The sequence below is a fragment of the Bolinopsis microptera genome, chromosome 4 (genome assembly GCF_026151205.1).
Source record: "Bolinopsis microptera isolate Bmic1 chromosome 4, MBARI_Bmic_1.0, whole genome shotgun sequence".
Lineage (NCBI taxonomy): Eukaryota > Metazoa > Ctenophora > Tentaculata > Lobata > Bolinopsidae > Bolinopsis > Bolinopsis microptera.
Window position 1 is genome coordinate 6,218,349 of NC_087075.1, and position 18,820 is coordinate 6,237,168.

Sequence of the window (18,820 nt, forward strand, 5' to 3'; positions counted from 1 at the left end):
CCGCAAACAGTAGAATATTTTAAATGAGGGCGGGACACGCTCATTGTTTTAATTTCTTTATTTTTTCATACGCAGAGCAATCGTTAGAGATTCCCATATTCGCATGCATTAGTTTTAATAATGATAAATAGCAGTAGCATGTCTTGATCATGGAATCAATTTCAAGCAACGTTATTTTTAAAACAAACAATACTAGTAGCTAAACTGATTATACACTGTCTCTCCGTATGATGGCTTACTACTGAGATGAAGAGCAATTTTAAGCACGTGTTATTGGATATCGGAGATCAAAATTTCGGAGATCACATGTAATTTACGAGGCTAAATTCTGTGATGTACAGTAATTTAATGTTTCATTGTATTCAAAATATTTACTTAGTGGAGGCCAATTCATGGATCAAATATTATATGGCGCAGAAATTTGTCTTGCAAAAATTAAGTTTATCATATTTAGAGAACTACAAGCGCTCTTGAGGCCTTAATATATCGTTAAACTATTTTATCAAAACCAGCTAGTTTCCGTCAATATAATATACCGACAACCAGTTATCGACTGAAAGCTGTGACGATGTTTAATCACACTTGTAAAAACAGCTTATCACTAAGCTCCCACTTCTAAACAATTCATTTCACTGACAACTTCCACCGCACTCAATAACCAGGACAATAACCTCACCACCTTGCCCGGTTATTAAGTCAACGGTTCCAGCCAGTAACAGAGCGGCCAGCCTGCAAGCCGTGCTGATACAAGGTGTCACAAAACATTTGAGGTCGGTGGGCTCGCGTGGGGTTAGGTTGACAAGCAAACACCTTTACTTAAATCAGTTTCACACGTGGTCTTACAATAACACGTGATAGGTTAGGCGTGTGCTGGGGAAAGTTCGCCATTTTTAACTTTGAAAGATATTTTGACGGTCTAAATGGATATTGATGGTTGGTCGATAAGTTTGTTGGTCTACAATTGAAAAAGCACGTGTGGTATTGAAGTTCTACATGTAGGTACTGTGCAGTGATTAGATTTACTCCATTTGGGTAACCCACAGTCAAATCAAGAAAAGGTTCTTACAGGTAAAGTAACATAGTAAATGTAAAATGTGTGAAAATGTGAATGGAGGAGACGGAGGGAATGGAGGGAGAAGAAGGGAACAGAACAGAACAAAGAGGGGACGGGCAAAAGGAAACTAAATAGGAGAAATGAGGACAAAGGAGGGACATAGTCAGAAAGGAATTGAGCGGGTCAAAGTGGTGAAAGGGCTCAGGGAACATAAAGGGACAGAGGGGACAGAGGGGGACAGAGGGGGACAGAGGGGAACAGAGGGGAACAGAGGGAACATAGGGGAACAGAGGGAACAGAGGGAACAGAGGGGAACAGAGGGGAACAGAGGGGAACAGAGGGGAACAGAGGGGGACAGAGGGAACAGAGGGGAACAGAGGGAGCAGAGGGAACAGAGGGGGACAGAGGGGAACAGAGGGGAACAGAGGGGAACAGAGGGGAACAGAGGGGAACAGAGGGGAACAGAGGGGAACAGAGGGAACAGAGGGGAACAGAGGGGAACATAGGGGAACATAGGGGAACAGAGGGGGACAAAGGGGAACAGAGGGGACAGATGGGGATAGCGGATGACAGAGGGGGACAGAGGGGGACGGAGGCGAACATAGACGAATATAGGGGCACAGAGGGGGACAGAGGGGGACATAGGGGAACATAGGGGAACAGAGGGGGACACAGGGGGACACAGGGGGACACAGGGGCACGGAGGGGGACACAGGCGAACAGAGGGGAACAGAGGGGAACAGAGGGGGACACAGGCGAACAGAGGGGGACACAGGGGCACAGAGGGGAACACAGGGGGACAAAGGGGCACACAGGGGAACACAGGGGAACAGAGGGGAACAGAGGGGAACAGAGGGGAACAGAGGGGAACAGAGGGGAACAGAGGGGAACAGAGGGGAACAGAGGGGAACAGAGGGGGACACAAGGGAACAGAGGGGGACACAGGGGAACAGAGGGGGACACAGGGGCACAGAGGGGAACACAGGGGGACACAGGGGCACAGAGGGGGACACAGGGGCACAGAGGGGGACGGAGGGGGACACAGGGGAACAGAGGGGGACACAGGGGCACAGAGGGGAGCAGAGGGCAACACAGGGGGACACAGGCGAACAAAGGGGCACAGAGGGGGACACAGGGGCACAGAGGGGGACGGAGGGGGACACAGGGGGGCAGAGGGGAACAGAGGGGGACACAGGGGGACACATGGGAACAGAGGGGAACAGAGGGGAACAGAGGGGAACAGAGGGGAACAGAGGGGAACAGAGGGGAACAGAGGGGAACAGAGGGTAACAGAGGGGAACAGAGGGGAACAGAGGGAACAGAGGGGAACAGAGGGGAACAGAGGGGAACAGAGGGGAACAGAGGGGAACAGAGGGGAACAGAGGGGAACAGAGGGGGACAAAGGGAACAGAGGGGAACAGAGGGGGACACAGGGGGACACAGGCGAACAGAGGGGGACAGAGGGGGACACAGGGGAACAGAGGGGAACAGAGGGGAACAGAGGGGAACAGAGGGGAACAGAGGGGAATAGAGGGAACAGAGGGAACAGAGGGGAACAGAGGGGGACACAGGCGAACAGAGGGATCACGCAATACGTTTTAATTGTAAAAGTTAGTTTTTATCAATTTACCCTCACTCATGCAGACCTTATGACCGCTTGACTATTATTAAATCATTACGTAGAAACATGTCAACTATTAGGACTTCTATCATGAAAATATCACTTAAAATTCAGCAACAATCCAAACAGCAGAGCGCCACACCCTGAGAATTGTAATATGTAACAATCTAACTATCCATAAACTAATCCTCTTCTTAATTGGCTACTTGATACTCTATAAGGTGTATCCAATATATCCCTCAAGTTTACCAAGGGTAATCGAACTGGCAACAAGCACACACAAAGAATTAATTTGTTTCTCAAAACAGTCGAGCTAGGCCTCTTAACATATGGTCACCTTGCTTGTTCCCCCACCCTAAAGTGTATCTCACCATGCTGACTCAAATGATAACTTTACGGAGGTATTTTTTTCGAATGTAGCAGTCTGATTGTGTTTCTTGATTGGCAAGGATGGGTCATGTGATCGGATTACTTTCACCTAATTTGTCACACCTATATCTGATTAGCAAGTTACGACCTTCACATTCTCTCAAATCAAAACAATTAACTTGTAAACATGCGTGTCACGTGATTGAGGCGGTGCTTCATATCGTAAAAATAAAGCAAGTTCTCATGATCGCAACGCGCCCTCCCCCACGTGACCTTGTGTTTTCGTCACGTGGGCTACTTTAATAAACACGTGCCTCGTAACGCGTTCATCAGTACCACTTCTTTCAAATTATCGAGCATCACTTATATCCGTCACATCTTTTTGATTCGCAAATCTCGGCAGCGAGTTTTTCTAGTTTGATACTTTGCAACTGTCACCACCACTTGTCGTCACCACTTGTCGTCACCACTTGTCGTCACCACACTTGAAATGTTGCCGTCAGCTCTGATCCACCGGGCAGCGGGATATCCTAATCTAGCAGGATATCTCCCGGCCTCCTATTATCCCTTCCTTTATTCACAGGTCGGTCTGCTTGTTGGAGCACTTAGTTTGTTATGCTGTGGTCAACTATATAATCAGCACTGCATTTGCTTATAAGATGCTTTGTGATAGAGCTAATATCGGTGCAACTGTATTTCAGACTTGCACTCTATATTATTATTTACTCTAACTCTATGTGTGTTCTAATAATGTAACCTTGTCCAGGAGGAGCAGCTGGCCCTATCACTTTACACTCGGAGACTAGAACGGGAACAACCCACCAAACCCCCATACTCCTACATAGCTCTTATTGCCATGGCGATACAATCTTCTGCGGAGAAGAAACTCACCCTTGCAGGGATATACCAGTACATCATGGATAGGTTCCCATTTTACAGGCAGAATAAACAGGTAAGGAAGTGTAACTGCGTGCCTCGATATTGTTCTTGAATTTACTTTTGAACATTTTCAGTCTAAATAAAGCTTTTTTAGACAGCTTACTTTTAATGTAAAGCTACTAGGACCTCTCGCTACAATTCCAATATTTAAACATCTCGTTCCTCCAGGGTTGGCAGAATAGCATCCGACACAACCTGTCCCTGAACGACTGTTTTGTGAAGGTACCACGTGATAAGAACGATCCTGGTAAAGGTAACTACTGGGCTCTGGACTCTGCCTGTGTGGACTTGTTCGAGAACGGGAACTTCAGGAGACGGAGGAGACGTGTTAAAGGTGAGAACCTTACATTTTACATTATTTGTCATTAGTAGTGAGTACGATGCCGCGTGAATGATTTATCGTCACGGTTTTAGAATTTGCTTAGTTAATTATGATTTTTTTAAAATAGCAGTGGTCAGTTGATGATTTTGGTTATGCAACATTTACCAGTTATCTTAAGAAATATTGTTTGAACATGTTTTATGTTTTATAGAGTTATTTAACGGGAGACACAGTTCGGTAGTGTTCTTCTTGGTAATTCCATGTTTAATTCCAGTATAATTCCAGTTTAATTTCACAGTACCAATTACTCAAGACTAACCTAGCATAATTTACCAGGACCTAAATGTTCAAGTGGAGACGAGGTAGACGTTGTTGGAGACAACAACTCCACAGGGAGCCCTGAACCGGATCAGGGCGGTACCTTCACCCCCACCTCCACCAAATCCCCCTGTCCTAGATCCCTCCTGAAACTCTCCGACCTGACTCCCAAACAGTCCGGTTACAGGCTCTCCTCTAACGGCTTCAGATCAGGAGGGACCAGTGAACCTGTTTCAGTCCTCCTCAACTCCTCCTCCTATCCCACCTCAGAACTACTACACACCAAAGCAGAGCAACGAAACAACGCAGCAAACAACAGGCACTTCCCAACTAGAACAAGTGTTCTGGACAACTCTTATGTTCCGGGCCCGTATACTGTGACCATGGCGACCAGCTGCAGGTCCCCGGAAATGGGGAGCAAGCCGTTAACTCCTCCAGTCACTCCCATGTCAACCGGGTCTCCTGTTACCATGGCAACCAGCTCGCCTGTAACACCCCTTACCGGGACTCAACGAGATAAACTGTTCCATACCCCGACTCCCAAATCGTTCAGTATTGCGGACCTGTTGGCCCCTGAAAGCCGGCCCAGGATCTCGGGGGACTCCAAACCAACTCTCCAACTACAGACCTCTCCAAAGCAAGCCTCTCCCGGGGTAGCTGAGGAGGAGATGAGAAGACCAACTCCAGAGATCTCCACTAATCGTTTGATAAAAAGTCCGGTCCCAGTGCCGTGTCAAGACAACCCTGTCAGAACAGCAACTCCGACCGACCAGATGAAATTAGAACATCTCCACCGGTCAGCGGGAGGAAAACACCAGAGACAAGCTTTGGACATGCAGTACGAGCAGACCAACAGAAACATCAACTATCTGAGGTCCTTTCTTCTCGCTCAAAGGTTGAATACTTTGTAGATAAACTGTCCCCCATCAAAGAATTCCGTCCAGTCTTTTTAGAATTATTTTAGGTTGATAGATAATAATCATAATTGCTTAATTGTTAATTTATTGTTTCCATAATGTGTAAATTATTTGAAATTTCCATACGTTATCAAAATTATTTATTTTAAATTTAAGTTATTTTCATCCTGTCTGTAGTGGGCAGAATCAAATGCATGGTAAGAACGTTTTGTAAAAATTTCATCTAATTTGAATTCTAAACGGTAATTTTCGTTACCCTAGAAATATTACATATTCTGATCGACTAAAGTTCAGTTTTTCAATCAGATTTTGTCTCTTATAAAGCTTCATTAATTTTCATTATGATTTAAACATTTTTTAGTGAGAAGGCCTTATAATCTATTCTAGAACTTAAACAACAATAGAAATAAAGTCTCTAGAACTTTCTTGAAAAATCCCAACCTTTAGTATTACAACTATACTGATAAGTATATATATTGATGTTTTCTGATATCATTGTTTACCGCCGATAGATACAAAACATTTTGTTCATAAGCATCTCTATAAGTCACTCTACATCGATAGTTGTTAAATTTAAACAGAGATATAGCCCACAGTGAGAAAACTAAAGAGAACTTTTAACTCTCAACTCTGTTTTTTATAAGTACTTTCACTTAGAATAAAAGAAATGTGAGCATGCGAGAGGGGATAAAGAGAATGTAGCTGCGGTTTTACTTTAGATAATAGAATAATAGAAAGTATAAAAACACAGCCCGGCTAGTAACAGTCCGGCTAGTAACGCTTCAATCACGGTATTGATAGAGATTATATCAATCTTTTTAAAACTTTATAAGATTTAGTTGTTTGTAATAATTTATTTGATATTAAGCCGTATCAAAATGGACAAGTTGTGTCTTCTTTCTTTATAATATATCATCAATATATATATTATTCTCGTCAACGAAACGTACCGTTTAATTAAATATGATATGACGGTAAAAACCTACAAAATTAACGAGCGCCCTTAAAGCAGTTAAATCAGTGAGCTATTATACTGATTATTTAGAAAACCCAGTTGGTAATGAACCCTGAAGCAATGGTCCTAGCAGTGCAGCGAACTGTCCTAGCAGTGCAGTGAACTGTCCTAGCAGTGCAGCGAACTGTCCTAGCAGTGCAGCGAACTGTCCTAGCAGTACAGTGAACTGTCCTAGCAGTGCAGTGAACTGTCCTAGCAGTGCAGTGAACTGTCCTAGCAGTGCAGTGAACTGTCCTAGCAGTGCAGTGAACTGTCCTAGCAGTGCAATGAACTGCCCTAACAATGCAGTGAAATGACCTAGCAGTGCAGTGAACTGTCCTAGCAGTGCAGTGAACTGTCCTAGCAGTGCAGTGAACTGTCCTAGCAGTGCAGTGAACTGCCCTAACAATGCAGTGAACTGTCCTAGCAGTGCAACGAACTGTCCTAGCAGTGCAGTGAACTGTCCTAGCAGTGCAGTAAACTGTCCTAGCAGTGCAGTGAACTGTCCTAGCAGTGCAGTGAACTGTCCTAGCAGTGCAGTGAACTGCCCTAACAATGCAGTGAACTGTCCTAGCAGTGCAACGAACTGTCCTAGCAGTGCAATGAACTGCTCTAGCAGTGCAGTGAACTGTCCTAGCAGTGCAGTGAACTGTCCTAGCAGTGCAGTGAACTGTCCTAGCAGTGCAGTGAACTGTCCTAGCAGTGCAGGGAACTGTCCTAGCAGTGCAGCGAACTGTCCTAGCAGTGCAGTGAACTGTCCTAGCAGTGCAGTGAACTGTCCTAGCAGGGCAGTGAACTGTCCTAGCAATGCAGTGAACTGCCCTAGCAGTGCAGTGAACTGTCCTAGCAGTGCAGTGAACTGTCCTAGCAGTGCAGGGAACTGTCCTAGCAGTGCAGTGAACTGTCCTAGCAGTGCAGTGAACTGCCCTAGCAGTGCAGTGAACTGTCCTAGCAGTGCAGTGAACTGTCCTAGCAGTGCAGGGAACTGTCCTAGCAGTGCAGTGAACTGCCCTAACAATGCAGTGAAATGACCTAGCAGTGCAGTGAACTGTCCTAGCAGTGCAGTGAACTGTCCTAGCAGTGCAATGAACTGTCCTAGCAGTGCAGTGAACTGTCCTAGCAGTGCAGTGAACTGTCCTAGCAGTGCAGTGAACTGTCCTAGCAGTGCAGTGAACTGTCCTATCAGTGCAGTGAACTGCCCTAGCAGTGCAGTGAAATGACCTAGCAGTGCAGTGAACTGTCCTAGCAGTGCAGTGAACTGTCCTAGCAGTGCAGTGAACTGCCCTAACAATGCAGTGAACTGTCCTAGCAGTGCAGTGAACTGCCCTAGCAGTGCAGTGAACTGTCCTAGCAGTGCAGTGAACTGTCCTAGCAGTGCAGTGAACTGTCCTAGCAGTGCAGTGAACTGTCCTAGCAGTGCAGTGAACTGTCCTAGCAGTGCGGTGAATTGTCCTAGCAGTGCAGTGAACTGTCCTAGCAGTGCAGTGAACTGCCCTAGCAGTGCAGTGAACTGTCCTAGCAGTGCAGTGAACTGTCCTAGCAGTGCAGTGAACTGTCCTAGCAGTGCAGCGAACTGTGCTAGCAGTGCAGCGAACTGTCCTAGCAGTGCAGGGAACTGTCCTAGCAGTGCAGTGAACTGTCCTAGCAGTGCAGTGAACTGCCCTAGCAGTGCAGTGAACTGTCCTAGCAGTGCAATGAACTGTCCTAGCAGTGCAACGAACTGTCCTAGCAGTGCAGTGAACTGTCCTAGCAGTGCAGTACACTGTCCTAGCAGTGCAGTGAACTGTCCTAGCAGTGCAGTGAAATGACCTAGCAGTGCAGTGAACTGTCCTAGCAGTGCAGTGAACTGTCCTAGCAGTGCAACGAACTGTCCTAGCAGTGCAGTGAACTGTCCTAGCAGTGCAGTGAACTGTCCTAGCAGTGCAGTACACTGTCCTAGCAGTGCAGTGAACTGTCCTAGCAATGCAGGGAACTGTCCTAGCAGTGCAGTGAACTGTCCTAGCAGTGCAGTGAACTGTCCTAGCAGTGCAGTGAACTGTCCTAGCAGTGTAGGGAACTGTCCTAGCAGTGCAGTACACTGTCCTAGCAGTGCAGTGAACTGCCGTAGCAGTGCAGTGAACTGTCCTAGCAGTGCAGTGAACTGTCCTAGCAGTGCAGTGAACTGTCCTAGCAGTGCGGTGAATTGTCCTAGCAGTGCAGTGAACTGTCCTAGCAGTGCAGTGAACTGCCCTAACAGTGCAGTGAACTGTCCTAGCAGTGCAGTGAACTGTCCTAGCAGTGCAGCGAACTGTGCTAGCAGTGCAGCGAACTGTCCTAGCAGTGCAGTGAACTGTCCTAGCAGTGCAGTGAACTGTCCTAGCAGTGCAGTGAACTGTCCTAGCAGTGCAGTGAACTGTCCTAGCAGTGCAGTGAACTGTCCTAGCAGTGCAGTGAACTGTCCTAACAGTGCAGTGAACTATCCTAGTAGTGCGGTGAACTGTCCTAGTAGTGCGGTGAACTGTCCTAGCAGTGCAGGGAACTGTCCTAACAGTGCAGTGAACTATCCTAGTAGTGCGGTGAACTGTCCTAGTAGTGCGGTGAACTGCCCTAGCAGTGCAGTGAACTTCGGCTTCTTGTAAGGCTCTTCCTTGAAAGTGCTGGTTTACATTGTAATGCAGGTAATGCCGAACAGAGGCACATATTAGGTGCGATGGGTGCGGGATCGCACAATTTACCGTTTTCCGCACATTTCCGCATAATTTATTGTTTTCCGCACATTTCCGAACATTTTGTAATTTTCTGCATATTTCCGCATAATCTAGCATTTTCCGCGTAATTTCGCATAATTTTGAAATTTTCGCGTTAAGATTTGCAAGTTTAAAAACCAAAATATTTTAAAAGTCGGGCTCTTTTAGGACCGTGACTCAGGCCCTTTCAGGACCCTGACCCAGGCCCTTTCGGGACCCTGACCCAGGCCCTTTCGGGACCCTGACCCAGGCCCTTTCGGGACCGTGACCCGCCAGGCCCTTTTGGAACTCATGCCTAGGCCACGTGACCCGGTTACCACGTGACCCAGGCCTTTATGGGACCGTGACCCAGGCCCTTTCGGGACCGTTACCCAGGCCCTTTCGGGACCGTGACCCAGGCCCTTTCGGGACCGTGACCCAGGCCGTTATGGAACCCTCGTCGTTACCGTACTTCGATTATAGTGTATCAGTTATCATTCGTAACTTCACCACATCATCTGCTTACTCTATATCACATCACAACGTCATGGACCGTTTCCTAAAGAAACGAACAGCTACACACAGTGACCGGCTGCACGACGGCCAGGCCCCCTCATTATTCGGGGTCCCACGGAGATCATATCATGACACCAATTAGTGACGTATGATTAGTGATGTGATCCATCAGTAGCATTTAATTGACCTAGAAATGGGCTAGATACAAAGTAGAGTTCACATGTCGACTCTGTTCACATAATATTATTAGTTAAATTGTGTTAATACTTTACCATACTACACGTAATAAAACAAATAAACCCTGTTTACAATGAGATAACATCACATGATCGAATCACGTGTTTTGATAACAAAGCTAGAGACTAAGGGGTATGGAGCACACTGCTTTTCATGTGTTTTATAGACTGACCATTAGTTCTTTTACACAGATTGTACTACTCGTCTTAACTATAATTATAAAGATTATCTTTTGTGGGGACCGAGGGCTCGTCGTCCGAGTATAAAGCTGACACTCCTGATCACTACGTTCATAGAAATATTTCCTTTACCCTCATGAGATGTTGTCTGTATATATTGTCTTAACAATTGATCAATGTTCTCATTGTTCCAAATCTCATGATTCAATTTCACTTAACAAATTAACTCCTAACTAACCTTATGCCTAACTTACCTTATGCCTAACACGCATTACACATTATTTTATTTCCTTATCTTTGCCTTTGTTGATTGTTCATCTTCTCGCACAATTCCTTAAGTCGGTGAGTCATCGTCATGTGAATGTTTGCATAATGATCATTATGATCATTATGAGCCTAACATATTTTTTCCGGTTTACTTGCTACACGTTGCGATCAAAAGGGTGTGTCAACGATTTACTTTACTGAAGCCCGTACCTTTTAGTAGTACCTACCTCTCGATATACGATTTTGGAATCGAAGCTTCCCCCTTGTAATGCGACCACTTATGTGATATACGAGTCAAGCGGTCAGATCTTAAAGATCATGTTTACTTCTTAATGCAATGCCATGATGTACAGAGTTTTTTTTTTTTTTTTTTTTAATTTTTATTTTTTTATTAATATGCAACCTACTAAAACCAATGGAGCCCTCCTCGGGGTCATTCCTCTCGCATTTGCGAAAGTCGTCCCAAAGGTGTAAAAGGAGGTCAGGATTTGTACTCGCCAAGCTCTTACATCGCTAATTGTTGACCATCGGCCTCCACTGGAGGTAAGTTTCTTTAGAGTGGAGGCCAACCGTCAGCTTGGGATGCAGGGCCAAGCGGGAAACAACGTCAAGGCCCCTTTCTACTTAGGCCATGTTGGTTTTGGCAGATACTGTGGTAATAAAATATAAAGTGAATGAGTGAAATGAAGTGAGTGAAAAGGGTGTAAGAGAGGAGGCTGGAGGAGCTTGTAAGAAATTTAGGAAAGGAAGGAAGCAGGGCATGTACTACAAAAAGACAGCTACTAGTAGTACTGCAAGATTGTAACAATAACTGATAAAAATTAAATAACTTAGACAGCAATAAAAATGGAGTGGACATATTACCCTAATCGGCCAAGATCGACACAATAAGAACTTCTGTGACCATATATTATGTGAACAGAGTTGACATGTGAACTCTACCCTGTATCTAGCCCATTTCTAGGTCAGTTAAATTCTACTGATGGATCACATCACTAATTATACGTCACTAATTGGTGATATGATCTGATCTACGTGGGACCCCTAATAATAAGGGGGCCTGGTCGTCGGCCTCTCCAGTGACCCATCATCAAGCTCACCACACAAGAAACAGAAGATACCTGCATGGGATCTGATCGACTCTATCAAGAGGCGACTTCAAATAACTGTCTCCTGATCTCTACCAGATCAAGTCACTGTTCTCAGATAACTGAATCTCAATATTAGGTTCAATCATGGTCTTAGTAAAGAACTACACCTTCAGTAACACATAAACAGACCTATTTTTGATAAGAGCGGCGGTTATACGTTTAGAATTTCCACAGTCCTTGAGAAAATGCAAAGGAAAACCGCACAATTCCCACACAAATTTCGAAAAAATCGCCGCACATTTGCCACATAATTGGTAAAAATTTACCGCACCTTACCGCACATTTAACCTTTGGCTTTATAGTCGGGTGTGGTACCGCATAATTTCGATTTTTTTTTACCGCACCTAATATGTGCCTCTGTCAGAAGAGGGATACCAGTCTTGGTACTTAAGTCATCTAGGTAGCTCTCGAACTCCTCTAGAAACATACATTCCGTGTATCTAGCTTTCTTTGTATAAGGAGGCATGTATATGTTCACAAGGCGAATCGAATCTGTCTCAGTCTCAGATTGGAGCAATGCTTCCATAACCTGGAACGTTTTGTACTTAGTTACCTTTTCGTTAACTTTTAAGGTTATTTCTGGTCTGTAAAGGAAAGCAATACCTCCTCCACCTCTGCGTTTTCTAGGATTTGATAGTATCTCCCAGCCATAACTCTTGATCTCTTGAATCTTTACACTATCTGCCTCCTTAAGAAACGTTTCCTGGACAAAGCAAACATCACATTTCTGATCATTGAGGTGCTCCATATATCTGTTAATTTATATTACATATTCTGATATTAAACGGGTAGCTGATTTTGATAAATAACATCGTGATCCGACGTGATCAATTCTTCAATTATTTTAATCGAAGTACAACGGCTGCACCCCTGATACTTTAACTTAATAAGAGACGTATATATGTAGGGGGCACATACTTATTACTGGCAACTTGGTCGTTTAGCTCCGGACAGTCTATGCAACGTCTATGCAACGTCCATGCAACAACAAAAGAACCGTCTATGCAACGTCTATGCAACGTCCCTGCACAATGAACACTCTATGCACACTCCCTGCACGGTCAGTCTATGCAACGTCTATGCAACGTCTATGCAACGTCCCTGCACAGTACCATATGAACACCGGCTACTAGCCGGCTAGTAGCCACTTTTGTAATAACAGCTCCTCAACTTCACATTACCAACCGGCTACTAACCGGCACTTGAAAAGTGGTCACTAGCCGGCTACTAACCGGCTACTAGCCGGCTAGTGACCACAAAGTGGCTACTAACCGGCTACTAAGCGGTCACTAGCCGGCTACTAACCGGCTACTAGCCGGCTAGTGACCACAAAGTGGCTACTAACCGGCTACTAAGCGGTCACTAGCCGGCTATTAGCCGAGCTCTAAAGCAGACCTACTAGTAGCCGGTTCCAAACCGGCTACTAGCCGGCACTTAGAAAGCGGTCACTAGCCGGCTACTAACCGGCTACTAACCGGCTACTAACCGGCTAGTAACCACCAAGTGGCTACTAACCGGCTACTAACCGGTCACTAGCCGGCTCTTAAGCGGACCTACTAGTAGCCGGTTCCAAACCGGCTACTAGCCGGCACTTAGAAAGCGGTCACTAGCCGGCTACTAACCGGCTACTAATAGGTCTGCTTTAGAGCTCGGCTAATAGCCGGCTAGTGACCGCTTAGTAGCCGGTTAGTAGCCACTTTGTGGTCACTAGCCGGCTAGTAGCCGGTTAGTAGCCGGCTAGTGACCACTTTTCAAGTGCCGGTTAGTAGCCGGTTGTTAATGTGAAGTTGAGGAGCTGTTATTACAAAAGTGGCTACTAGCCGGCTAGTAGCCGGCTAGTAGCCGGTGTTCATATGGTACTGTGCAGGGACGTTGCATAGACGTTGCATAGACGTTGCATAGACTGACCGTGCAGGGAGTGTGCATAGAGTGTTCATTGTGCAGGGACGTTGCATAGACGTTGCATAGACGGTTCTTTTGTTGTTGCACGGACGTTGCATAGACGTTGCATAGACTGTCCGGAGCTAAACGACCAACTTCCCCTTATTACTTTATTAATGATGATATCGCTTGCTTGTAATAGAGCTGAGTAATAGATATAACATCTGATTAGGTTATTATAGTAGTTTGTGTAACGGTCGATATATAACATGCAATTATTAGTTAACGGTTAAGCATTGCAAAGGCTTGCACGCCACAACTGGCCTCTAGGCAAGGTTGTGGCTAACCTCCGCAAGCGTTTGGCCCGCTTTATATACTAGCTATTTCAACCGTATTAAGTGTGATTTTAGTGTAACTATAGTGTGATTCTATTGTGATCTTAGTTGACTCTAGTTGTGATCTTGTCGGATAGATTATAGTGTATCTTCATCGTTTACATTACACTGCCCTATCTTATACACCTTGTCTCATTTCTACTCCTGAACTCAAATTATACAATAGAAGACGGGAAGCTACATATATTAGGACATATTTTGTAATTTGATAAAATTTAAAGTTTTGGTGTGTGAATCAAAGGTCTTTAAAACAGATAACATTACTGATTACTCTTTTATGCCGTGGGAGTAAATTAGCAGGACACAGTGGCCCTCGGGTCTTTTAAACAAAACATATTACATATCAGGATTCATCAGAAGTTCAGAAGCCTAGCGAGTATAAAATTCAGATAACATTACTGATTAGTGATTACTCTTTTATGCCGTGGGAGTAAATTAGCAGGACAGAGTTTGCCCCTTGTAGTCCAAATTTACATTACCTCATTGCTAGAATTCATTCATTAAAACAAATTTTCCAAGAATTGTTCCAGTTTCTCCCTTCTTGCATGTTGTACCCTTTTTGAGAGTGAGACCTATTACTGTAAGAATATTTTTCAAAATTTGCAGGACTTTTCCTTTGACCCTTAATTAAACTGGCACAACAAAATCTTTCTGGATTTATCATTTCACATTGCACTAGATTTCAATTCTGGAAGCAAATTTCCTGAAATTCTTTTCGAGAGAATGCAATATGCATCCCTTTTTCGAACTACACTTATTTCGCAAGAGCTCCTTGTAGGCCCTAATATGTATTTAAAATCGTATTATTTTAATCGTTCTTGAAACTGTGTTTGAAAATGATCTCTATTGCCAAATTGCTCAGATAGGCCTTTTACACGTTTCGCTGTTTTTGAAATTCAGGCTGTGGCCAAAGCGCGTGCTAAATTTGAAAAACTCTAAGATTTTGGCCCCCTAATGAAAAAAATCATTCCTACACCCCTGCTCCTACACCCCTGCTCCTACACCCCTGCTCACGATCCTACACCCCTGCTCACGATCCTTTTCGACAGCCTCATTAAACCTATCCTTAACTATGGGGCACCTATTTACACGGTACACAGCAACTATGTCCAACTGCATCATAAAACATATCGCAAAACGAGCAAACCACAGCGATGAAATTGAAACGAACATACTCAAGAAAATTAGCCTTCTCAACTCTGAAAAAGTGCACCTACACTTTCTGAAATGGTCCTTAGGAAAGCCACTAATGCAGACGTCTGGGGAGACTCAGGGCGTTATCCATTGATTTGCGAATGTATCAATCTCAGTGTGGCCGTATAGAGGCCGTATAGTGGCCGTATAGAGGCCGTATAGAGGCCGTATAAAGGCAGTATAGAGGCCGTATAAAGGACGTATAGAGGCCGTATAGACTATAGAGGCTGTATGGAGGCCATAGATTAGATGTGTTGTGTGGCCGTTTAGAGGCCGTATAAAGGACATGTAATATATCTTTTAAGTTTTAAGTGGCTGTATAGTGGCTGTATAAAGGCAGTATAGAGGCCGTATAGTGGCCGTATAAAGGCCGTATAGAGGCCGTATAAAGGACGTATAGAGGCCGTATAGACTATAGAGGCTGTATGGAGGCCATAGATTAGATGTGTTGTGTGGCCGTTTAGAGGCCGTATAAAGGACATGTAATATATCTTTTAAGTTTTAAGTGGCTGTATAGAGGCTGTATAAAGGCAGTATAGAGGCCGTATAGTGGCCGTATAAAGGCCGTATAGAGGCCGTATAAAGGACGTATAGAGGCCGTATAGACTATAGAGGCTGTATGGAGGCCATAGATTAGATGTGTTGTGTGGCCGTTTAGAGGCCGTATAAAGGACATGTAATATATCTTTTAAGTTTTAAGTGGCTGTATAGTGGCTGTATAAAGGCAGCATAGAGGCCGTATAGTGGCCGTATAAAGGCCGTATAGAGGCCGTATAAAGGACGTATAGAGGCCGTATAGACTATAGAGGCTGTATGGAGGCCATAGATTAGATGTGTTGTGTGGCCGTTTAGAGGCCGTATAAAGGACATGTAATATATCTTTTAAGTTTTAAGTGGCTGTATGGTGGCTGTATGGTGGCTGTATAAAGGCAGTATAAAGGCAGTATAGAGGCCGTATAGTGGCCGTATAAAGGCCGTATAAAGGACGTATAGGGGCCGTATAGAGGCCGTATAGAGGCCGTATAGACTATAGAGGCTGTATGGAGGCCATATATTAGATGTGTTGTGTGGCCGTTTAGAGGCCGTATAAAGGACATGTAATATATCTTTTAAGTTTTAAGTGGCTGTATGGTGGCTGTATGGTGGCTGTATAAAGGCCGTATAGAGGCCGTATAGTGGCCGTATAGAGGCCGTATAGTGGCCGTATAGGGGCCAAACCTAATCGCCCAATTTCCCTGATATCCTTACATCACTGACTTCCGAGAGCCAGATATATCTCTCGAGAATTGTCGCCAGGTATATCACCAACTGTTTAAAAAACCGTAAAAAGTTCTTGGAGTCAATAAACGCCGATTCTTGTCGTAACACGTGACCAATGTTCCGCGCCATAAACGTACAACTACAACATTTTTCAACATTACTCTTCAAGCACCGTTGCCCAAAAAGCTGCACTCATTGAACAAGTGTACCCTATGAAAGTGGTGATATAACGAAGTTTATCAAATAAAACGAAGATTTAAATATAATCAAATTCCATTTATATTTGTTAATATTAATATTATTATTATGGAGAGGGGCGAGTTTTAATAATAGTATATTTATTATCTTGACAGTTACTGTTGTAACTTAAGATTTGAAATTTGTATTCCTTGTATTCCTTTTTGCAGTTGTTTTACTAACAGTGATAGTTTGATTTCTCTTGGAGAATTTCTCTTTAGACTCTTAACTTGCGAACAAATTGAAGCAGCAAACTTTAGGCTAGAAACTTTATTGAATAGAAATAATCATTCGACGTAACAACGTCTTCTTCAGTTCTGTAATAAAATTGTTAAACATGTGTAAAAATTAACGACGGAAAGAAATTTAAAATAACATTAAAACAAAAACAGAGAAATAAAATTTACGAAAATGACCCAAAAAAAAATGTAATTGCAAAAAATGTCAAAACAACAAAAAATACGACAAGAAGAAATGTAAGCTAATACAACTCAATACTGTACTACTCATGATACTAAACTAATTAGTAAACGTAAAACTGGTTGTTCAGAATTCACAGTTCATGTGTAAAAACTAATGATAAAATCAGCACTTAAGCAACGATAACTCGGTTGTCATGGTTACTATCCAAGATAGTCCTATCAATACATTATTTACTAGTTAAACATCGACTAAATATTTGTACAAATAACTCAACTCAGAACGATCATTCATTTCAGGACTTAATCTCAATATATACATCGCTTCTACAATCTTTCTACGAACAGTTTTACTCTGTAAATCAAGTAACTTAAAAGATAAAACTGGGGTTCGGTTATAGTTTGGGTTTGTTTGTTTCGGGGCAATTATCTACCATATTTTCGAAACGATTGTTCGCCTTTTGGTACACTGGTACAGCTGTAAGCCTTGACCGGGCAAGAGATATGGTCTATAGCTATAGTAAGAGATTTTCCATCAAATTATTGTACCAGTATAGTAAGGTTCTAAGAAAGAACATATTTTGTAAAGTTGTGTAAGCCGTGACCGGGCAAGAGATATGGTCTATAGTAAGAGATTTTCCATTAAATTATTGTACCAGTATAGTAAGGTTCTAAGAAAGAACATATTTTGTAAAGTTGTGTAAGCAGTGATTAATTGAGATGAATTTAGGGTAATATTGTGTAATATGTAGGTAGTGTAGTGATTATAATAAGGCAGTCGTGGTGTCCAGTATGTGACGGTAGCATTTTGGGCATATATTAGTATACGACAGTTATTGCAGTTTAAGTGCAGAGAGGTCAGTTTAACATATGTTTGGGGCAGTACGAGGTTGAGTTATGGAGTGTTTACAGAATGCTAGTGTTACAATGTTGTGGCTATCGACAGGACAGTTTGCAATTCCCGGGAATTGGTAGATTGTTTAGACTATCAGGGGCGAGAGGAAAATACGATTAGCCTTTTGAGATAGGAGAGTGCCAGTTTACCCGATCGAGAGGGGGGTCATTTTGATACCGGGCAGGTTCTGTAGCTAGAACCTGTTAAGGTTAGGTCGTTCAGTTAGGTAGATGGTTATAGTGGTAAGTATAAGATTGGCGGCCGTAGAATAGTGGAGCATTACGTAATTACTGTTATCAGGCTTGGTTGTGGCCGACACCAGGGGATGTCTTGACAACACTGGGCTCTGGCAGAGCGGGAGTCAGCGCTGGTTGACTTAGATAGGTAAAGCTAGACTAAGAGTAGGAGCTAGAACCGGTTAAGGTTAGGTCGTTCAGTTAGGTAGATGGTTATAGTGGTAAGTATAAGATTGGCGGCCGTAGAATAGTGGAGCATTACGTAATTACTGTTATCAGGCTTGGTTGTGGCCGACACCAGGGGATGTCTTGACAACACTGGGCTCTGGCAGAGCGGGAGTCAGCGCTGGTTGACTTAGATAGGTAAAGCTAGACTAAGAGTAGGAGCTAGAACCGGTTAAGGTTAGGTCGTTCAGTTAGGTAGATGGTTATAGTGGTAAGTATAAGATTGGCGGCCGTAGAATAGTGGAGCATTACGTAATTACTGTTATCAGGCTTGGTTGTGGCCGACACCAGGGGATGTCTTGACAACACTGGGCTCTGGCAGAGCGGGAGTCAGCGCTGGTTGACTTAGATAGGTAAAGCTAGATTAAGAGTAGGATTAACGGCAGGAAGTAGGTTGCGTAATATTTGAGGCAGTATGAATCGGAGCAATTAGGAATTTGTTGCACAGCATTTGAGGCAATATGAGTCTAAGTGACTAAGCGTTGGTTG

The 18,820-nt window shown here is 43.8% G+C and overlaps 1 protein-coding gene across 1 annotated transcript; it reads left to right on the top strand.

Annotated features, from left to right (window-relative positions):
* The first annotated feature begins 3,375 nt into the window (after nt 1-3,375).
* LOC134813886 (forkhead box protein B1-like) lies at nt 3,376-6,424 on the top strand. Its single transcript, XM_063821784.1, has 4 exons — nt 3,376-3,627; nt 3,811-3,996; nt 4,152-4,317; nt 4,642-6,424. The coding sequence occupies exons 1-4, from the start codon at nt 3,535-3,537 to the stop codon at nt 5,532-5,534; spliced, it is 1,338 nt and encodes a 445-aa protein (XP_063677854.1). The 5' UTR covers nt 3,376-3,534; the 3' UTR covers nt 5,535-6,424.
* The last annotated feature ends 12,396 nt before the right edge of the window (nt 6,425-18,820 follow it).